Source organism: Hemitrygon akajei, chromosome 8, assembly GCF_048418815.1.
Source record: "Hemitrygon akajei chromosome 8, sHemAka1.3, whole genome shotgun sequence".
Taxonomy (NCBI): domain Eukaryota; kingdom Metazoa; phylum Chordata; class Chondrichthyes; order Myliobatiformes; family Dasyatidae; genus Hemitrygon; species Hemitrygon akajei.
Window position 1 is genome coordinate 14147031 of NC_133131.1, and position 24092 is coordinate 14171122.

A 24092-nucleotide genomic window follows, 5' to 3' on the forward strand; every position below is an offset into this window, starting at 1 on the left:
GGTATTTAAACAGACTGTCAACTGTTCTAAATTGTTTAAAAAGTCAGTATTTAAACTATAATGCCACTGTCAAAATTCTCCAAATCCACTTGTAAGAAGTCCTCAAAGCCTTCACCAAAAAAAAGCAACATCCCAATGATTCATGAAATTTTGTGACCCATGACTTAGTGGCCTGCAACCAGGGCTCCTGAATCAGCTGCAGTGATGACTGGCTTTGGGGCTCACACTCACTTTTATAAAATTTAATTTTGAATGTTATTTGCGTACTTTATTGTTTGCACAATGTGTTTTTTTCTACACACTAGGTGTTTGACGGTCTTATTTTTAATAGGTTCTTTTTGGGTTTCTTTGTTTTGTGGCTGCTTGTATGGAGACGAAACTCAAGGCTGCATTTAGTATACAGTCGGCCCTCCTTATCTGTGAGGGATTGGTTCCGAGACCCCCCCGCGGATACCAAAAAACGCAGATGCTCAAGTCCCTTATTTAACCTGGCTCAGTACAGTGGTCTTTAGGACCCAGCGGAACCCCGGACTTTATTTAACATGCTCGGTGCAGTGGACATTAGGACCTGGCAGTGCAGCTCTGAATCCGCGGTGTTTCTGTTCACGAAAATAATCACGATCATGATTGAAAATACAGTGGAAGTAATAAAGCGATCGGAAAGAGGTGAAACTCCATCGGTCATTGGAAAAGCGTTAGACTGCAGTCGGTCAACGATCAGAACAATTTTAATGGAGCATGTGAAAGGCCCTACCCCGATGAAAGCTACAATTATTACTAAACAACAGTGGTTTAATTATTGAAATACGTATGTTTCTTAAATTTTATATATGCATAGAAAGGTAAAATATGTACTATATACTAAGAAAAACGTTTGACTAACTGACGCTAATGTTACGTACCCCGTAACTGGGTCACTTACCAGCAAAGATAGAGAGGTCCGTTGAAGTCTGATGGTACTATTTTTAACAGTATTTAATGATAAAAATACACAAAAAAATATCAATGCAAACATACAGATAATATACGTCGTCAATACTAAATCTAAAAGCGCGGGTATAATAATAATCACTAAGAAATAGCTCTATCGTTGTCTAGGGGATAATGTATTGTCCGATGGAAATATAAAAGTCACTCAAGTTCATGCAGGCTGCAGCCTTTGGTTGGAGTCAAGAGAGAGAGTTTAAAACTTGCCCATTCCTTTTATGATGTCAATCCTTCGAGAGTCGTCAGTGGTGATCTCTTCTTTAGCTAAGCCGTCTTCCGTGGTAAGGCCTCAATCCCGGGCAACGGGAAAGGACACACGTGGACCTTCCACCGGCTGTCGCTATTAAATGCTGTCACGGGATTTTCAGCGTTTCTCCTGATGTGTCTAAGAGGTTGTTCCCCAGACCTTCTTTTATCCTTACTCACGAGGTCTCAGATGTCAATCAGGTTGGGGAGGATGCCATCCCCCAACCAGCCCATGTTGCCTGATTCCTTGAGGGCATCGATGAATAGCACAGCGCTCAATACACAATTCCGTCTCCAAGAGACAATGGCCGGTTCCCATGGCTTTGAAATCGCTGAGGGCCAGGACATTCCAAACGTCTCTCTCTCATTTCCTGGGTCTCCTGACCTGAATTAATAGCGATCTTGCGAATCTCAAAAAGGAGGGGGCACAGGCGTAACACTAAATAATACTGGATGTACCTGTTCCGACTTCATATCCGACTTAAAGACGGACTCAGGAATGGAACTTATTCATAACCCGGGGAATGCCTGTACTTTTAAGTCATTTCTAGATTACTTATAATACCTAATACAATGTAAATGCTACGTAAATAGTTGTTATACTGTATTGTTTAGGAAATAATGACAAGAAAAAATAGTCTGTACATGCTCAAACGACCAGTGCTGGAGAGAGAACTTCCGGGTTTTCCCGATCCGCGGTTGGTTGAATCCACGCATGTGGAATCCACGGATAAGGAGGGCCGACTGTACATACTTCAATAATAAATGTACTTTGCACTTTGACTATTCAAATTTGAGGGGAAACATTCAGAAAAACAAGGATCCATGTAACTGGCATGCAGAATCCCACCATAAACATCAAAGGAATTCAACATTACTTAAATTAGCACCTAACTGACAATTGACTCATCAAGTGCCTATTGTGCTGCCGTGGCAGAGTCTATAGGTCACAAATTTGCCTCACTAACCGCCTAATACTAGTGTAGAAGGTATTCATCGTAATTATAAAGGAATACCTTTTAGAATAAGGTTAGAATGAGTAGGTATCAGGTGGGGGGAAGAGTTTGCAACACTTGGTCAGGCTGAAGGTTGAGAAGATCAAGGACAAGAACACTCGTCAGTACCCAATGTAACAAGGTGTGTAGACTATAATGTGAACACCCGTCAGTACCCAGTATAACAACAGGGAGTGCAGACTGTAGCGAGTACACCCTTCAATATCCGGTGTAACAGGGTGTGTAGACTGTAATGTGAATACCTGTCAGTACCCAGTGTAACAGGGTATGTAGACTGGTGAGGGAACACTCGGCAGTTCCCACTGTAACACGGTGTGTAGAGTGTAATGTGAACACCTGTCAGCACCTGGTGTAACAGGTTATGTAGACTGTACAGGGAACACTCATCAATACCCAGTGTAACAGGGTGTGTAGACAGGTGTGAACATGTGTCTGTACCCAGTATAAGAGGGTCTGTAGATTGTAAAGTTAACACACATTAGAACCAACGTAACAGAGTGTTTAGACTGTAGTATGAATATACATCAGTATTCAGTGTAACAGTGTAGATTGTAATAGTAACACATTAGTACCCACTGTAAGAGCATCTGTAGACTGTAGTGTGAGCAGCCATCAATACTCATTGTAACACAGTGTTTACATTGTAGACTGAACACCCATCAGTATCCAGTGAAGAGAGTCTGCAGACTGTTGTCCATGGAGCTCAGAAAAAGAGAGGGCTATGGGTAACCTAGGTAATTTCCAAGGTAAGGACATGGTCGGCACAGCTTTGTGGGCTGAAGGGCCTGTATTGTGTTGTAGGTTTTCTTTGTTTCTAAATACAGGATGATACAACATTATTGAAATTGACAATGAAGAAAAATAGTGAAGTCAACTGTGTCAAAGTCTGCAGATGCAATGACAAAGTTAACTTACTAGAATCATGCTTTGTTAATCTATCAACCTGTTTCAGTGTTGTGCTGAGGCAGAATAGAGAAAATTATAAAAAGGAGCTACAAGACACCCAATATAAAATGCTTAAGGATGAACAAACAGGGAGCTTAGAAATGTGGCTTCCAATTCCAATGAGGTGGTTCCTTTGAAGAGAGGATGTGTCGATCGAGTTTTTTTATATATATAAGGGTGCAGGAATCATTTTCAATGCCAGCTACCACAGCGTCCAGAGACGGAGACAATGTAGCATATGGGGGTTTTATGAAACACTACAATGATGCTAGAGAAAATGGGGAAAAAATTATAAGACAATAACAGCAGGTAGAAGTGAAGCTGTGGTGAGAAAGAAGCAACTGAAACAACTGAATTAAAAAAAAGATAGTTCCGACAGCCTGTTAGATTGTTCGATGTTCAACAGAAATATCTCAGTATTGGTCCTTAATAGTAGTTCCATTAGCTGCAGACGTTCTCAAGTATAGAGTATTTATCACACAGTGTAAATTCAGCCCACTGACTGTGGTTAAATAAGGTTTATAAACTGCAGGGGACACTGATTTATAAAGAATAAAACATTCACAGGATGCTCTGATATAGACCTCCAAATCAAACTATTAATCTGACTCACTACTAACATCTTCAACAATACAGGCCTAGAGTTAAAGATTAATCTTTATGCACAGAAATACAACCATCTGATTCCTGAATTTTAAGTCCTGACGAAGGGTCTCGGCCCGAAACATCGACAGCGCTTCTCCCTATAAGATGCTGCCTGGCCTGCTGTGTTCCACCAGCATTTTGTGTGTGTTGTTGTTTGAATTTCCAGCATCTGCAGATTTCCTCGTGTTTGCTCCTGAATTTTAAGAGTGGCTTTGAAATTAGGTGGAATAATGGGAATGTATTTAGGAACAGTCCTCTAAGATTCTGACGTTATTTAAACCAAACAAATTACTACCAAAATCTTACAAATAGTCAGAACAAAAGCAGCAGCAATCAGCAGAATTCAGAATTTTTTTTTGCAAATAGGTCAATTATTAGATGAGTTAACCTGGAGAAAACAAATGAGCCAAATAACATTTTGACATTCAGTTATCAACGTATTGTAGCGATGTACTACATACAGCGCTGAAATAACGACACGCAGTTGTGGTAAGTCATTTTGAGACTAGTTTATTCGAACTTAGCGGCGCTGGCATTTAATCCCTAGCACCCGCCCTCTCTGGGTGGAAATGACGTCAGAGATGCATTACCAAAGTCTCCCCCCGCGTGCTGGCTATTTGTGAGCCGGTTCGCCTGCGCAGAAAGTGGATCGCCACATAACCCCCCCCCCCCCCCCCCCCAGAACTGGCGATACACCCCCCCAATGTCCACAGTCTGGATCAGCCTCTGTTTGGGAGGTCTGCCTCTGCGCCGCAGTGCCTGAACCTCAACCGGCTGTGCCAAGTCCACATGGGCTGGTTTGAGTCGGTCCACCATGAAAACCTCCTCTTTCCCCCCAATGTCCAGAACGTATGTGGACCCGCTGTTGTTGACACCTTGAATGGCCCCTCGTACAGCCGCTGTAGTGGTGCCCGGTGTCCGCCCCTTCGTACAAACACAAACTTACAGTTCTGCAGGTCTTTGGGTACATGGGTTGGGGTCCGTCCGTGCTGGGGGCCAGGTTGCCGAGCCTTTCGCGTAGTCTGTCCAGGACTGCTGCGGGTTCTTCCTCTTGCCCCCTTGGGGCTGGTATGAACTCTCCTGGGACGGCCAGGGGTGCGTCATACACCAACTCGGCCGACGAGGCGTGTAGATCCTCTTTGGGCGCTGTACGAATTCCAAGCAGGACCCAGGGAAGCTCGTCCACCCAGTTAGGTCCTCTCAGGCGGGCCATGAGAGCCGACTTCAAGTGACGGTGGAAGCGTTCCACTAGTCCGTTCGACTGTGGGTGGTAGGCAGTAGTGTGGTGTAGCTGCGTTCCCAACAGGCTGGCCATAGCTGACCACAGGCTGGAGGTGAACTGGGTGCCTCTGTCGGAGGTAATGTGGGCCGGTACCACGAAACGTGCTACCCAGGTTGCAATCAGTGCTCGGGCGCAGGGATCGGCAGATGTGTTGGTGAGCGGGACCGCCTTTGACCACCTCGTGAACAGGTCTACCATAGTTAGGAGGTACCGCGCTCCTCGGGACACTGGTAGGGGGCCCACGAAATCCACATGAATGTGGTCGAACCTCCGGTGGGTGGGTTCGAACTGCTGCGGCGGGGCTTTAGTGTGCCGCTGCACCTTGGCTGTTTGGCACTGCGCGCACGTTCTGGCCCATTCACTGACCTGCTTGCGAAGTCCATGCCACGTGAACTTGCTGGAGACCAGCCGGACGGTTGTCCTGATAGATGGGTGTGCCAAACCGTGTATGGAGTCGAAAACTCGCCGCCTCCAGGCTGCCGAGAAGATGGGGCGAGGTTGGCCAGTGTATCCAGAGATACCGGCCACGTGACAGATGCACTGCCACCTGGCTGGTCGGAGGACACACCACATGCCAATCAACATTTAGTCCCTCCCAACTGATCAACGCACACCTAAATTATTGGTCACCTTAATTGGATTAGCTCACCCAACCCCGTGCTTTAAAAGGTGAGACTTGCCCTTGGCTAGCCCTCTCTTACAGACCACCACATTCAAGGTAAGTGCATTGATTTATGCTTGGGAAGGTCTATCGTTTGTCCTGGTAAGGGAGCCGCATCTATCCAAGGTCAAGGGGGATAGCTGTTGTAGTGCTTTTCCCTTGTTCTTTGTATGTGTAACCGTACCCTGTCCCCACACCGTTTCCTGTGTATTGTAGTTGCTTGTGTTGACCCGACTTCCCCTTGTAAATAAATTCCTTATTATTAAAACTGTGTGTGTCCAGGCCTTTACTGTTGAGACTCAAAGAACCAGTTATTTTCCATCACATCAGCCGGTAGCCACGTCGCACAGGAGGGTCCTCTCACCTGGGCCTACGAGAAAGTCCTGCAGCTGCAAACCCGAGACTGCGGTCCTGTAGCTGGGCATCTCGTCGTCTGCCTGCTGCACCTCCGCCAGTGCTGCATAGTCCACCCCCAGGGACAGTGTCTGGACAGCTGATCTGGAGAGTGCGTCCGCCACGACGTTGTCCTTTCCCGAGACATGCTGGATGTTCGTCGTGTACTCGGAGATGTAGGACAGATGTCGCTGCTGGCGAGCCAACCAGGGATCGGACACCTTTGTAAACGTGAAGGTCAACGGTTTGTGGTCCGTGAATGCGGTGAACAGCCTGCCTTCTAAGAAGTACCTGAAATGCCGGATTGCCAGATACAGTGCCAACAGCTCCCGGTCGAAAGCACTGTACTTGAGTTCGGGTGGTCATAAGTGCTTGCTGAAGAATGCCAGGGGTTGCCAGCGCCCCTCGATGAGCTGCTCCAGCACCCCACCGACTGCTGTGTCGGATGCGTCCACCGTGAGGGCGGCATCTGCCAAGGCTTCCTTGGCTTTAACGAAAGCGGCTGCGGCCTCCTCATCCCAAGTAATGTCCTTGCCTTTACCCGACATCAGGGTGATACGGGCTGCTGAGGGGAGGAAACAGTGGTAGAAGTTCACCATACCAATGAACTCCTGTAGGCCTTTGACTGTGTTGGGCCGGGAAAAGTGGCGGATCGCGTCTACCTTGGCGGGCAGAGGTGTTGCCCCGTCTTTGGTAATCCTGTGGCCCAGGAAGTCGATGGTATCGAGACCGACCTGGCATTTGGCCGGGTTGATCGTGAGGCCGAAATCACTCAGGCAGGAGTAGAGCTGGCGGAGGTGGGACAGATGCTCCTGGCAACTACTGCTGGCTATAAGGATGTCGTCCAAATAGATGAACGCAAAGTCCAGGTCGCATCCCACCACATCCGTTAGCCGCTGGAACGTCTGTGCGGCATTCTTCAGGCCGAACGGCATTCGGAGGAATTCGAACAGGCCGAACGGGGTGATAAGTGCTGTTTTGGGGATGTCTTCAGGGTGTACCCAGATTTGATAGTATCCCCGGACGAGGTCTACTTTGGAAAATATTCTTGCCCCGTGCAGGTTTGCTGCAAAGTCCTGTATGTGCGGCACGGGGTAGCGGTCTGGAGTGGTAGCCTCGTTCAGTCTGCGGTAGTCACTGCATGGTCTCCAACCCCCAGCTGCTTTGGGCACCATGTGCAGGGGGGAGGCCCATGGGCTGTCGGACCTCCGTACAATCCCCAATTCCTCCATCCTCTTGAACGCCTCCTTCGCCAGGCGGAGCTTTTCCGGGGGGAGCCTTCGTGCACGGGCGTGGAGGGGTGGTCCCTTGGTCGGGATGTGGTGCTGAACCCCGTGTCTGGGCATGGCTGCCGTGAACTGTGGTGCCAGAATCGATGGAAAGTCCACCAGGATTCTGGTGAATTCGTTGTCCGATAGCGTGATGGAGTCCAGGTGTGGGGCCAGCAACTTGGCTTCACCCAGGGAGAACGTCTGGAAAGTCTCAGCATGTACCAGTCTTTTCCCTTGCAAGTCGACCAGCAGGCTGTGAGCTCGCAAGAAGTCCGCCCCCAGGAGTGGTTGGGCCACGGTGGCCAGTGTGAAGTCCCACGTGAACTAGCTGGCGCCGAACTGCAGCTGCACTGTGCGGGTGCCGTAGGTCCGTATCGTGCTGCCGTTTGCGGCCCTCAGGGTGGGTCCTGGCTTCCTGTTGTGGGTGTCGTACCCCGTCAGGGGCAAGACGCTGATTTCCGCTCCGGTGTCGACCAAGAAGCGGCGTCCCGACTGTATGAAATCTGCAACCTGGGCAGCCGTCTCCTGGTCAAGGGCGCTCACCACGTGGTAGTAACGCGTGGAATCAGAAGATATCTGCTGAATCTGGAACTGGGCTTCTGCTTGGCTAAACCACACACGTGGTCACAGCATCCAGAAAGTCGGCAGTTTTAGCAAAACTGCGTGAAAAGATGAAGAATCGGACATCTTTGGTCCAAATCCCGTTTGGACCGTCGGGGTCACCAATGTAGCGATGTACTACAAACAGCGCTGAAATAACGACACGCAGTCGGTAAGTCGTTTCGAGACTAGTTTATTCAAACTTCGCAGTGCTGGCATTTAATCCCTAGCGCCCGCCCTCTCTGGGCGGAAATGACATCAGAGGTGCATTACCAAAGTCTCCCCCCCACCCCCCGCGCTGGCTATTTGTGAGCCGGTTCGCCTGCGCAGAAAGTGGGTCGCCACAGTATAACAATTGATCCTGGCCTCCAGCAGTTTTCCTACCTCTATTTCTCTCTGCCTTCTATAAATTTCTCCCTTAATTATCATGTCTCTTCACTCCAATCAAGCCATTAATCTTTCTTTCTTTCCTCCCACACTGCCCTTTTTCTGCTTGGTCAACCACTGAATAACAAATATGACGGACAAATGCTATACTGACAGCATCTACCATTGTTAACTTTATTCATTTTAATCACTGAACTGCCCACTGCAATGGAAATGAGGACTTTCAAATTTGGTGTTGATATTACCATATTATTTCCAGCTGACACAGAAAGACATCACTTCAGCCCACTGAGTATATGCCAGCTGAAAGAACAATCCCATTCCCACCAATCTACGCATTTCTTTCCTCATTTCCATCAATTCCTCATAGAATCTACCATTCACCTATCCTTGGGTGAAATTAGTGGCCAATTAACCTACCAACTTAATATCTTTGCGATATGGGAGGAAATCAGGCCATCTAAAGGAAACCCAGGCAGGCACAGAGAGAATGTGCAAGCTTCACACAATAAGCAGAGGTCAGTATTGAACCTTCAGCTGTGACACTCTATTAAGCTGTGTCATTGTGCAGCAAAGGACAGTAACATCCTAGAACTTTAAAAACTATCAAAGAATATATTTTAAAGAAAAATCACTTTTAAGAGTGATAATTTGATAAAGTTGAATTTTATAGCTAAAAATATAAATCACAAAGAAATATCACCACCTGAAAATAACAATTTTTTAAAAATTCAAAAGCTATTTAAATATGCACATTGGCATTTTTGCACCCAGATGATTCAGCTTAATTTTAGATGCTTTCATATTGAGTGCAAATGGCCAATAGAAAATCTTAACAGTAATTTAAATCACTCTGGTGTGTGGCTACTTTTATAGACGGGCCACTATCTAGTGTGGTGTTATTCAACCTACACAACAAATAAGATTGAAACTCATTTGTTGATGGAAGTCCTGAACACACACACAACAGCCACCCTGTTATAGGAAAGACGTTATTAAACTAGAAAATGCACAGAAAAGGTTTACCAGGATGTTGCCTAAACTTGGGTGTCTGAGTTACAATGAGAGGTTGCATGGACTAGATAATAACTTGAAACACAAGAGATTGAGGGGTGACCTGATAGAGGTATACAACATCATGAGGGGCATAGACAAGGTGAAAGTACATAATCTTTTTCTCATTAAGGCAAAGCAAATAAAACAATAGAATTTGGATTTAAGATTAGAGGCAAAAGGTTTAAAATGGACATCAGAGGCAACTTCTTCACACAAAAGGTACAGCATATTTGAAATGGATTGCCAAAAATACTAATTGAGGCAGGTACATTAGCAACATTTAAAACACAAGAGATTCTGCAGCTGCTGGAAATCCAAAGTAATATGGACAGAATGCTGGAGGAAGTCAGCAGGTCAGGCAGCACAAATAGAATCAGAATCAGGTTTATTATCACTGGCATGGGTCATAAAATTTGTTAACTTAGCAGCAGCAGTTCAATGCAATAAATAATATAGAAGAAAAAAAGTAACACTAAATAAGTAAATTAATTACAGTATACGTATATTGACTAGATTAAAAATCATGCAAAAAACAGAAGTAATATATAGTAAAAAGGTGAGGTAGTGTTCAAGGGTTCAATGTCCATTTAGGAATCGATAGCAGAGGGGAAGAAGCTGTTTCTGAATCGCTGAGTGTGTGCCTTCAGGCTTCTGTACCCCCTACCTGATGTTAACAGTGAGAAAAGGGCATGCCCTGCAGTCCTTAATAATGGACGCTGCCTTTCTGAGACACACTCCTTGAAGATGACCTGGGTACTGTGTAAGCTAGTACCCAAGATGGAGCTGACTATATTTACAACCTAAATTTACAAATCTGCAGCTTCTTCCAGTCCTGAGCAGTACCACCCACCCCCCATACCAGACAGTGATGCAGCCTGTTAGAATGCTCTCCACGGTACACCTATAGAAGTTTTTGAGTGAAAGGAATGAACAGTCGACATTTCACCAGTCCTGATGAAGGGTCTCAGCCCGAAACATTGACTTCATTCCATAGATGCTGTCTGACCTGCTGAGTTCTTCCAGCAACATTTAAAATCCATCTAGATAAGTACATGGATAGGAGATCTTAGAAAGCTATGGGCCAAACACAGGCAGATGGGACCAGCTAGCTGGGCAACATAGATGGCCTGGAGAGTTGGGCCAAAGGGTACTGTATGACTCCATGACAAAACAGGTGAGAAATATTGTTGAAAAAAGAAATCTGCCCCCATAATAAATTAAAAACACTGAAAAATGAACCAGCCATTATCCAATAACAGCCAAAGCGATTCTAATCTGTTACCTTTGTTATAACTGTTAACCACTGATCTTGTTAACTTTAAATAAGGCTACTGAGAGTAGGGGAGATTCAAACAAGAGGACATGAGTTGCGAGTTAGGGGACAAAAGTTTAAGGGTAACACGAGGGGGAATTTCTTTACTCAGAGAGTGGTAGCTGTGTAGAACGAGCTTCCAGTAGAAGTGGTAGAAGCAGGTTCGGTATTGTCATTTAAAGTAAAATTGGATAGATATATGGACAGGAAAGGAATGGAGGGTTATGGGCTGAGTGTGGGTCAGTGGGACTAGGTGAGAGTAAGTGTTCGGCACAGACTAGAAGGGCCGAGATGGCCTGTTTCCGTGCTGTAATCATTATATGGTTTATACTGATGACAGCAAGTTGAATCCCTCAAAGCAGGTTGCAATCTTTTCTATTACTTGGTGGCAAGTATGAAAATAATTTATCATGGATCTGAGAAAATAAATATTTTACAAACCTTTAATGAGATCAGAAAGGTTGTTCTGCTCCACATTTTTCATTGCATAGTCAAAGCACATATCATCCACCTCAGTTGCAAGGAAGAACCAACCATTCATAGTGGCCCCAAGTAGAGGATAGATACAGGAGGCACCTGTTCCTGTAATGTATACAACAACTAATATTAGTTATTGAACTCAAAATTCTAACATGAAATTTGTCAAGATATACACGCAACAGGTTTTTTCTCTCGTATTTACAGTTTATTTGTTGTTTGTACTTTGGTTGTTTGTCTATTTTGTTGGGTGTGGCTGTTCATTGAATTTCTTGCTGGCATATGGAGTAAATGCCAGAAACACTAGAATCAAACTCATGTTGTATATGGTGACATACAATTGCAAGAAAAAGTTTGTGAATCCTTCGCAATTACCTGGTTTTCTGCATTAATTACTCGTGGAATATGATCTGATCTTCATCTAAGTCACAATAATAGACAAACACAATCTGCCTAAACTAATAGCACACAAACAATTCTACTTTTCATGTTCTTATTGAACACATTGTTTAATCATTCAAAGTCCAGGCTAGAAAAAGTATGTGAATCCTTGTACTTAGTAACTGGCAGAACCCCCTTTAGCAGCAATAACCTCCACCAAACATTTCCTGTAGCTGCTGATCAGACATGTAAGGAAGAATTTTAGACCATTCCTCCATACAAAACTGTTTCAGTTCATCAATATTTCTGGGATACCTTGCACGAACAGCTCTCTTCAGGTCATGTCACAGCATCTCAATTGGGTTAAGGTCTGGACTTTTACTTGGCCGTTCCAAAACACAATTTTTCTTCATTTTAAACCATTCTGTTGTTGATTTACTCATGTTTTGGATCATTGTCTTGTTGCATTATCCAATTTCTATTAAGCTTCAGGTGACGGACCACTACCCTGACATTCTCCTGTAAAATGTCTTGATACAATTTTGAAATTGTATCAAGGGAACAGGGAATTATAGACCAGTTAGCCTGTCATCAGTGGTGGGGAAGATGCTGGTGTCAATTATAATAGATGAAATAACAGCACATTTGGATAGCAGTAACAGGATCAGTGCAAGTCAGCATGGATTTACAAAGGGGAAATCAAGCTTGACTAATCTTCTGAAATTTTTTAAGGATGTAACTATGAAAATGAACAAGGGAGAGCCAGTGGATGTAGTGTACCTGGACTTTCAGAAAGCCTTTGATAAGGTCCCACATAGCAGATTAGTGGGCAAAATTAGAGCACATGGTATTGGGGGTATGGTAAGAACATGGATAGAAAATTGGTTGGCAGATAGGAAACAAAGAGTAGGGATTAACGGGTCCTTTTCAGAATAGCAGGCAGTGACTAGTGGGGTGCCGCAAGGCTCGGTGCTGGGACCGCAGCTATTTACAATTTTCATTAATGATTTGGATGAAGGGATTAAAAGTAACATTAGCAAATTTGCAGATGACACAAAGCTGGGTGGCAGTGTGAAATATGAGGATGTTAGGAGAATGCTAAAGGGGGTTCTACCAGTTACTAAATACAAGAATGCAGGGTGACTTGGACAGGTTGGGTGAGTGGGCAGATGCATGGCAGATGCAGTTTAATGTGGATAAATGTGAGGTTATCCACTTTGGTGGCAAGAACAGGAAGGCAGATTACTAACTGAATGGTGTCTGTGGTGGCCAGTGCTATCATGTTTGCTATTATGTGCTGGGGCAGCAGGCTGAGGGTAGCAGACACCAACAGAATCAACAAACTCATTCGTAAGGCCAGTGATGTTGTGGGGGTGGAACTGAACTCTCTGACAGTGGTGTCTGAAAAGAGGATGCTGTCCAAGTTGCATGCCATCTTGGACAATGACTCCCATCCACTCCATAATGTACTGGGTCAGGCACAGGAGTACATTCAGCCAGAGACTCATTCCACTGAGATGCAGCACTGAGCGTCATAGGAAGCCATTCCTGACTGTGGCCATCAAACTTTACAACTCCTCCCTCAGAGTGTCAAATACCGAGCCAATAGACTGGTTCTGGACTAATTTCCACTTGGCATAATTTACTTATTATTATTTAATTATTTGTGGGTTTTTATATTGCTATATTTCTACCTACTCTTGGTTGGTGCGACTGTAACGAAACCCAATTTCCCTCGGGATCAATGAAGTATGTCTGTCTGTGTCAAGTTAGGAAAATGGGAAGTACAACGAGATCTAGGTGTCCTTGTTCATCAGTCACTGAAAGTAAGCATGTAGATACAGCAGGCAGTGAAGAAAGCTAATGGCATGTTGGACTTCATAACAAGGGGAGTTGAGTATAGGAGCAAAAAGGTCCTTCTGCAGTTGTACTGGGCCCTGGTAAGACCACACCTGGAGTATTGTGTTCAGTTTTGGTCTCCGAATCTGAGGAAGGACATTCTTTTTATTGAGGGAGTGCAGCGTAGGTTGATTCCCGGGATGGTGGGACTGTCATATGTTGAAAGATTGGAGCAACTGGGCTTATATACACTGGAATTTAGAAGGATAAAAGGGGATCTGATTGAAACTGTTACAGATTCAGGCAACAATAAATATATGTGAGTTAGGCAAGGGTTTTCATAATAAATAACACGTTTATTAAACACTGAAAACAAACCCCCCAAAAGTAAACAATCACTAACGTAACCAAAAATCAGCTGCTGTGTGGCAGCTTAAATGGTTCTTAAAGCGATGCAGCTCAAACAGTCCTTAAAGCGATGCAGCTCAAACAACTCTTAAAGCGATGTTGCAAAAACAGTTCTTTAAAGTAGTATTGCCAAAAGTTCAAAAATGCTCACAGTCCATTTAAGGAGAGACTTTTTAAGACGATTTAAATTCTCTTTCACGTCGTTTTTCTTCAGTTTCCAAAGTCGAACTCTTCCCACGAAGAATTTTATGAAACGTAACGGCTTAAAGGCACTGACCTTTATCACCATTCTCAAATCCTTTCTGGTCATCCCAGGGATTAACACAAGAATAGTCAACGAAATCCTTCCGAATAAGGATCAAACAAGGTTGAACCTGTTTCACCGTTGAAAATCGATTCTCCTCGATCTTTAACTCCCGAACTCCGATCTTCACTCTCCACTGATTCTTAACCAACAGTATTGTAAAGAAACTGCTGGCAATGACCTTTTAAACTTTAGGCATTAGATAAAACTTCATCTTTCAACTAAACTGCGTCATCACATTAAATCACGCAGTGGCATGAAGTCAACATGGCAAATCCAGCCACGAACTGCCCCACCTCACAGGGAGGGGTCCTCCTCTTATACCCTGTAAAAAAAACCTGTAACATGATCTCTACTGGCGGGAAAATGACGTCACTTCACCATCACAAGACCATTACCTCAAGTCCAGTATAGCTTCAACCCCAATCACGTGACAAGGGTACCACTGTCACGTGTCACGAGTACGTAACAAAACATATAAGATTATTAAGGGATTGGACACGCTAGAGGCAGGAAACATGTTCCTGATGTTGGGGAAGTCCAGAACCAGAGGCCACAGTTTAAGAATAAGGGGTAGGCCATTTAGAACAGAGTTGAGGAAAAACTTTTTCACCCAGAGAGTTGTGGATCTATGGAATGCTCTGCCTCAGAAGGCAGTGGAGGCCAATTCTCTGGATGCTTTCTAGAAAGAGTTAGATAGAGCTCTTAAAGATAGCAGAGTCAAGGGATATGGGGAGAAGGCAGGAACGGGGTACTGACTGTGGATGATCAGCCATGATCACATTGAATGGCGGTGCAGGCTTGAAGGGCTGAATGGCCCACTCCTGCACCTACTGTCTATTGTCTATTGAAATTACTGTTCTCTCAACGACTGCAAGGTGTCCAGGCCTGAGACAGCAAAGCAGCCCCAAACCACGATGCTCCTTCTACTACGCTTCATAGTTGGGTTGAGGTTTTGGTGTTGCTATGCAGCGTCCTTTTTCCTCCAAACATAGTGGTGTGCATTTCTGCCAAATAGTTCACCTTTTGTCTCATCTGTCCACAGAACATTGTCCCAGAATTGTTGTGGAATAACCATTGATCTTTTGCAAACTTGAGACATGCAGCGATGTTTTTTTTTGGAGAGCAGTAGTTTCCTCTGTGGTGTTCTTCCATGAACACCATTCTTGTTCAGTGTATTTCTTATAGTGGACACATGAACAGAGACTGTAGCAAGTTCTAGAGATTTTTGCAGGTCCTTGGCTGTTACCCTTGGGTTCTGTTTCACTTCCTTCAGTATTGCACATTGTGCTCTTGGTGTGATCTTTGCAGGATACCCACACCTAGAGAGAGTAGGAACAGTACTGAGCTTCCTCCACTTGTAGACAAGTTCTCTTACTCTGGATTGATGAACATTCAGGTCTTTAGAAATGCTTTTGTGTCCTCTTCCAGTTTTGTGGATCTCTACAATTTTTCTAATTTCCTCTGAAAGTTGTTTGGATTGAGGCATGGTGCACATAAACAGATCTTTCTTGAGAAGAGCAAACTGTGTCACTAACCTGATCTTGTCTTTTTTTTTATAGGGCAGGGCACCACTACAGTCCATACCTTCAATCTCACCTCATTGGCTGGAATACCTGACTCCAAATAGCTTTTGTAGAAGACATTACCCCAGGGGTTCACATACTTTTTTAAACCTAGACTGTGATTGTTTAAATAATGTACTCAGTATTGATGAGAAGTACAATTATTTGTGTGTTATTAGTTTAGGCAAATTGTGTTTGTCTATTATAGTGACAGATGAAGGTCAGACCACATTTTATGAGTAAATTATGCAGAAAACCAGGTAATTGCAAAGGGTTCAAACACTTTTTCTTGCAACTATATTTATTTTGAACTTGAAAAGAACACACTGAATAAACTGAAACTTTCAGTGATTATATAATGTATCTTTATCAATATTTTCAATTCCTTCAAGCATAGTCCATCAGTATAAATATCATGTAATACTAATTAACTATTAGGACAGTTAATAAACAGCAGAGTTTGCTATACTTTAGCTTCAAATGTATTCAGGACACTTCAGTTTCTTCCTGGTGTGGAAATCTTCAGGGAGAGGAACAATTAACTGATCTGTATCCAGCTTTCCAGTTTTTGAGATGGTTCTCATCATTATTTGTCAGTTCTATAAGGCTGAGCATCAAGAGTAAGAAACCTTAGGCATCTGATGTACACAAGAGATCCAACAGATGTTGAATATGCAGAGCAACACAAATAAAATGCTGGAAGGAACTTAGCAGGTCAGTCATGGAGAGGAATGAACAGTCAACATTTTGGGCTCCTGTTGACGCTTCTTCCCTTTCTCCCATGGTCCACTGCCTTTTCCTATCACATCCCTTTTATAGCCCTTACCCTCTTCCACCTATCACCTCCCAGCTTCTTACTTCATCCCCCACCCCCTTCCACCCAGCCACCTTCTTCCTCACTTGGTCTTGCCCATCACCTGCCAACTTGCATTACTTCCCCTCCCCCACCCTCTTATTCTGGCCTCGTCCCCTTTTCTTTCCAGCTCTGAAGAAGGATTTCAACTGTTTATTTCTATCCACAGATGTTTCGCAAGAATAGTTTGCTTTAATTGCCCTTCTTAGTGTGACTTGCCTCACTATCACCAAACCACTAACACCATCCCAAATAAACATTACACTGAGGAGTCTTGTATGTGCTCAGTCCCTTCTTTAGGAACCCAGCAGCAACCATGTACATGTCATACAAGGAAATTATAGTACGTGAGTACATTAGTGGCACCTTAAGGTTCCTACAGTTAACATTTTATGAACAGCTTTATACGATTAAAATTGATATAAGCTTCCCTACTTACTATCAAATCCAATTCATTTTTTTTATTTTTTGGATTGTAGCACAGATAGGATTTGGTGTAAATACACAATATGGACAAGGCATTCCACAAAGATGGATAATCTAACAATGAAACATTTGCATGATCTCAATACTCCTGAGGAAGAATCTGTAAAAAACTATCCTTTCAGCAATCCACCAGCACAGCATCCTTCTAATTAGGCTGCCTATCTCATGCATATTTAGAAACCAAGAACACTACAGCAGCTTCTTTGTAATTTAGTTTAACATTTTAACACTGTATTTTACATATAACATTTGTTCCAAATTCACTGTATGTATTACTTTACACTGGCTGTGATTTTTTTAAACTTTTCTATCAGAAGAGAGGAAAGGCACAAAAATTGCTTCTGTTATTTACACCAAGACCAGGCTTATACATGATCAAACATACAGGAAACAGGTCTACAGAGTTAGAATTTTAGCACTGTGCGTAAATTAGTCACACCTCATTAATATAACATCAGTATAAATCTCAACAACAAGGAAACCCATGAATAGCTACTCAATATCTTATTCAGATCTTCAGGAATAAAAAAGCCAACAGAATAATAAAAATGCAATCTCTAATTTATCATCTTCATCTTGAGATCATCTGCAATTATTGGCATTTGACAGCAATTACTTGTCCACCAAGGCATTTTGGTCTATGCATCAGTGGCATTTAGTTCAGAACTGAAATAAGGTACTAATTGAGTATCATTAACCTGGCTTTTAATTTCTCCCTCATTATCTGAATTTTTATCTCTGTTCTGCAGACGGTAATTCATCTTAAGCTATTGTACAATAGACAGAAGCGGCATTCCTGCACCGTATGGAAATGATTATTCATTGGGGTCTACACAGTAAGGACAGACTGACTATATTAACAAGCAAAGCATCGCATTGAAATTAGAGTCTGAAATCCCCACAAGTACACTTTTAGAAATCAGAAAAGGAAACTCTCAGGGGTTTGCTTCATGCTGTCTAGCAGACCATCTAAGACCACACTGAGATAATCCATGGCTGCCCAGCTGTAGTCAGCTAACTCAGCACTAAAAAGTAAACCAAGTGTAAATTTTCTTGCTATGCATCAACTAGTAGCACACATGTAGAATTCTTCCTGTTCTAGTTGATTTGGAATGCCTTTCTTGATGAACAAACAGCTCAATTAACATTTGTATAAACAAAATGGAAAAACATGCAGTCTCATTTGACATGGTGTGCCAACATTACTTGACCGTGTTGGATAGCACACAATAGAAATACAGCAATACAACAGAGACTAATGTGTGAGCATTAAATTTATCTGAGTTGGTTGAGAACTTTTACCATTTAGTGCCTAAATTTACCTTGGTATGATAAGAATCTTTGGAAGGTCTTGCGTAACATAACATGGACTTTGTGGCTTATTACATAGGTAAATGACAGTCAGCTTTGAAATCAAGTTTTTTCTAATGTAACTGCCAAAACCACACATTGGTTCCTATCCCGCTCTATTCCTTTAAAAAAATACATTTCTTACATCTCCTGGACACTTTAACTGGAGGTTAGTTTACAAAACTGTTGCTAAGTGGATTGCTTCTTTTCATAAACAATCTTCTTGGCAATGTTATAACAATGGAAATACTCAGCAGGTCAGGCAGCTTTGCAGAACGAAAAACTGTTAGCATTTCAGGTTGGTAACCTTTTATTGGATCACTGACCTGAAGTGTTACCTGTTTCTTTCTCTGTAGATGCTGCCTAGTCTGCTGAGTATTTCCAGCGTTTTCTCTATTTTGGATTCCAGTATTTGATTTTTTTTTGCATTTTAATCTTGGATATTATGATCAGTGGCATATTTGCTTTTATTGATAGTAATATCGAAGTTGCTGTTTTCAACTTCAGAATACAAGATTCCCATATCTAGGTCATTAAAAGTGCTATATTGATCCTATCAATGAGTTAAGAAAGTAAAGAACAAGTATATGTGAAACAATGGTAGATTAAAAGCAACAGCTGAGTTTTGATTGGCAAGACTAATTATTTTATATATGTCAGGTGGAATTCTGTTAGTGGAGGACGATTTGGAGCTAACAGAATTTTATGTAAATCCAAATAACTTACATTATGTTTTACTGCAGTTACAGAATTGATTACATGGAGATTTTTAAATGAATCACACTTTAATCATTCAGCAAACTGGATGGTGCCAGAATAAGATATCAAATCAACTGACATAAAACTTCTTAAATTTGTATGGTCAGAAAGCCTGATATCTTAAAGCAATAAGACATGTTGCCACAGAGAGGTGGGATAAAGATTCATGCTTGTGATTTGTCAAGTAGTGATTTACCAACCACAGAACTCATTCCAAGTGAGAAAGGGCCTTCAGTCTAATCCACTCTAGGATGAAATAGTGAACAAAATAGCCACAAAGTTGGTGAACTTCCATCTCACAGAGAAATTTTCTTGATGGCAATATTAACACAAAGTTTAACAATTGTAAAAACAATTAAAAACCTCAAGTTAATGTTCTTTGTTCTAGCAATACAAATTTTTGACTGATAATTTTATTTATTCAGATTTCTCTCACTACTAGGAAAAATATTGGTAAAGGGTTTTAGGGAGAGAATTTAGTCACATTTGGAAAATAATGAAAAGTTGCACAAACTTAAGATTGTTTTATCTGCAGCATCAGGACCTGAGAGGTGACCTGATAAATATATATAAAATTATAGCAGGCACAGGTAGAGTAGATAGCCAGGGGTAGAAATGAGAAATACTAGGAGTCATAGGTTTAAGGTGAGAGGAAAAAAGTTTGAAGGAGATTTGCACGGCAAGCTTTATACACCAAAAGTGACTATGTGACTGAATAGTGCTGGCAAAGGAAGAGGTAAAAGCAGATAGATAGCAATATTTAGGAAGAATTTAGCTAGACACATGAACAGGCAGGAACAGAGGACTGTGGACATGTGCAGACAAATGGATTAGTTTAGATTGGCATCATGTTTGCTGTAGACATGATGGACTGAAGGGTCTGTTACTGTGCTGTACTGTTCCATTTTCTTGTTCTATGTTCTAACTCAGAATTTCTCTTCAGTTTGTTTATTAACTGTGTGGCTCAGTATATTTTAGTTCAAATACGTCATGAAATCCTGATGATACTGGAATAAATAGATGTCCAACTCAATGAAATAATTAGATTCAGACTCTGATTTATCATATGTACTATACATCAAAATATACAGTGAAAAGCATTGTTTGCGTTAACAACCAACACACCTAAGGGTGTGCTGGAGGCATTCCGCAAAATGTCGTCACACACTATGGCACAAATTATAAGTAATTCTTGGTTAGACTTAGTGCAGGAAAACAAGGAGGAACTGAAGCTGTATACCTATGTCAATTCCTCGAATCAGTTCACTTTTACTGATGTCACTGCCTATCAGATCTTCAACCCAGTGTATGTAGTTGAGCCGCAAAGGAACAGTAGGAATCAGCCTCTCCAGTGGGATGTCAATCGTAAGTCCGAAGTCCTCTTTCAATAAAGTGCATGTAAGGGCTCTGACTGCCTCAGGATCTTTAAAATTTAAACTGAAAATGAAGAAAACAAATGGGTTAATACCAGGAAGAAAATTTCCCTGAGGAAAAAGGAATGTCATTTTGTTTTGTAGAAAGGCATACTCAACTCTACCTACTAAAATCAAAAACACATCCATAGGTGAAAATATGAACTGTTTAAATAGGATTTTGAAATTAACCATTTAAATGCCTTGGGGACAATTTTTAAGAGAGGATGGGGTGAATTTCAAAACAATTAAAGAGAAAAATACACTCACTGGGTCCACCTGTCCACCAGCTTGTTAATGCAAATATCTATGTATTTAGAAATACAATGCAGAACAGCCCACCAAGCTGTGCCACCCAGCAACCCATCAATCTAGCCTAATCACAGGGCAATTTACAATGACCAATTAACCCACTAAGCGGTATGTTTTTGGACTGTGTGAGGAAACCACAGCACCTGGAAGAAACTCACACACATACCCGAAAAGAACATTCAAACTTTCCTACAGAGGACACTGGAACGGAGCTCCAAACTGTGATAGCCCAAGCTGCAACAGCATCACTTTAACCGCTATGCTACCGTTGCACCCTATCTAATCAGCCATACACATATGGTAGCAACTCAATGCAAAAAGGCATGCAGACGTGGTCAAGAGGTTCAGTTGTTTTTCCAGATCAAACATCAAAATGAGGAAGAAATGTGATCTAAGTGACTGACTGGGAAATGATTGTTGGTACGAGACAGGGTGGTTTCAGTATCTCAGAAACTGCTGATCTGTTGCGATTTTCACATACAACAGTGTCCAGATTTTATGGAGAATGGTGTGAAAAGCAAAAAAAAAAATCCAGTGAATGCGGTTCTGTGGGCAAAAATACCTTGTTAATGAGAGAGGTCAGAGGAAAAAGGCCAGACTGGTTTAAGCTGGCAGGAAGGAGATAGTAACTCAGTAACCATGCGTTACAACAGTGGTGTGCACAACATGTCAAACCTCGAAATAGATAGGCTACAACAGCAGAAGATCACAAAGATAAAGTGGCCACTTTTTAAGGTACAGAAGATAACTAATAAAGTGGCCACTGACTGTGTGCTCCTTATTTTGAAAAGGATGAAATAACTGATCTGGTGCCTCTCTGACTCGTTCACTCAAATTCCCATCCCTCAAGTTATAGGAAAAGATAGATAAAGTATTGAATAATTGCATCACATATATCTTTTAGGGATTAATTCACAGTGCAGACAGTTCATTTCCAAACTCTAGTGCTGAGAGTTCACAAGAAATATGACTGCTAGAAACCATTAATAGATTTTAGTTGGCAGATTGGTGGCAGCATTAGTGACTGCCACCAGCAATGCTAATTAGAAATTCTGCTCCTTTAATCTGAGTGGGGCTTCCTCATTATTCAAAACAGTATCTCTAGTTGGAGCAAACCACCACTGGGACCAGGTTTCCATTGCAGAAATGAATAGAGTAAAACAAAATCTGGATCCCATTAGTACTGGGTACCTAAGCGTATGCTTTGTGTTAAAAATACAGTGCCTTGAAAAAGTATTCAGCCCCCAACCTTTCGTTCACTTAGGTGAGTACTACAAACAAGGATTTCGATCAACTTAACTGACAATTTTTATTTCTGAATCACATGCTGCTTTTTTCACAGTAGAGCCCAAAAACAGGGACAATTGTAAAGCACGATAAACTAAAAATTCAAAAACTGTATTGTCATCAGTATTCATCCACCTTTGCTCAGTGCTTAGTTGAGCCACCTCTTGCAGCTATTACAGCCAGTTGTCTTTTTGGATAACTTCTACTAGCTTCGCACAAAGTGATGGAGCAAGATTTGCCTATTCCTCCTTGCTAAATTGCTCAAGCTGTGCCAAATTAGTTAGGGAGTGGCAGTGAACAGCAATTTTGAGATCTTTCCAGAGATGTCTAATCGGGTTAAGATCAGGACTCTGACTGGGTCACTCAAGGGCGTCCATTTTCTTCATTTGAAGCTACTCCATGGTTGTTCTGGTTGTGTGCTTTGGATTGTTGCCCTGCTGAAAGATGAAGTTCCTCCTCAGTTTAAGCTTTCTGACAGAGGCTAGCAGATTTTTATTCAGGATCTTTCTGTATTTAGCAGCATTCATCTTCCAATCGATCCTGACCAGATTTCCAATGCTTGCTGTTGAAAAGCATCCCCATAGTACGATGCTACCTCTACCATACTTTACAGCAGGGAAGGTGCTACCCAGCTAATGCGCAGTACTAGATTTTAGCTAACGTACCTTTTAGAGTTGAGACCAAAAAGTTCCACTTTAGTCTCATCTGACCACAAGACCTCTACCACATCTTTATAGTACCTTCTAAGTGATGGTTTGCGAAGTCTTTATGGGCAAGGAAATGTTTTCTTTTTAGCCAGGTCTTTGCCTTTTCCACTTTTCCATAAATACCCTTTTTGTGTAAGGCCTCAGAGACTGTGGAGCCATGAACTTCATCTCCAGTTATAGCAGCTGACTTCTGCAGTTCATCAGAGTGACTGTTGGCATGACAGTAGCCTCTTTTATAAAGATGTAAGAAAAAGTTTGTGAACCCTTTGCAATTATCTGCTTTTCTGCATTAATTACTCATAAAATGTGGTCTGATCTTCACTTAAATCATAATAATAGACCAAAACAATCTGCCTAAACTAGTAACACAAAAGTAATTGTACATCTCATCAATATTGAGTACACTATTTAAATAATTGGAGTCTAAGAGCACAATGTACAATACTGAAGGAGTTTGTGGAGTTCAGTACAATACTGAACAATTGTGGAGTTATCTCCATGCATGAACTGCTAGAGTCTGTATGCCGAAGGAACAGCCACAATGCCGACAGGTTGTGTGTTCCATGATTTGACCCAGACTTGATAAAAGGATGTAATGTATTTCCAAGACAGCAGAGAGTGGTATGTGGAAAGAATTCATTAGCTGAATATTTACAATAAATGAGCTGCTTTATGAATGTTATTGCTAACTCGAGAGGCAGCAGTGTGTGGTTGAGTTCTAAACTACAATAAGAGGAGGAAAGAGAAAGGATGAAATGTCAATTGACCAAGATACTGCTTAGCATGTTAAAATATAAATATGATCTTTTAAACACTGTATTCATATTTTTCTTTTCATCATCAATAGTAGGTTATCATTTGGTCTGTTGTGCCTTTCCCTGTCCTGTCAAACTTACTTTACATGCACATCATTTTAAAGGTTACTATTGAATCTCCTTTCAACATCTTTTCCCAGCAGTGCAATAAAGGCATCACTTGCATAATTAGGCAATTTATTAATTATAACAAATCAAGTAAACCTTATTATAAATCACGTACAAGTGAAGCTTAATATCAAAACTAGCATTAAGTCAGAAATAATTAAACATTTTTATACATCATCAGTTTTGAATTAAGTAAAGTTACTAGGAAGGATGGAGATTTTTAAGTAC

At 42.1% G+C, this 24092-nt stretch overlaps 1 protein-coding gene across 1 annotated transcript in view; it reads right to left on the reverse strand.

Moving 5' to 3' along the window:
• Positions 1–24092, reverse strand: part of mettl16 (methyltransferase 16, N6-methyladenosine) — a 118540-nt gene that overhangs the window by 48310 nt on the left and 46138 nt on the right. Inside the window, exons 3-4 of the mRNA XM_073053278.1 lie at positions 20464–20660; positions 11243–11383 (exon numbers count right to left, since the gene is read on the reverse strand). Of these exons, the coding sequence (XP_072909379.1) occupies positions 11243–11383; positions 20464–20660 (338 nt within the window). The remainder of the gene's footprint in view (positions 1–11242; positions 11384–20463; positions 20661–24092) is intronic.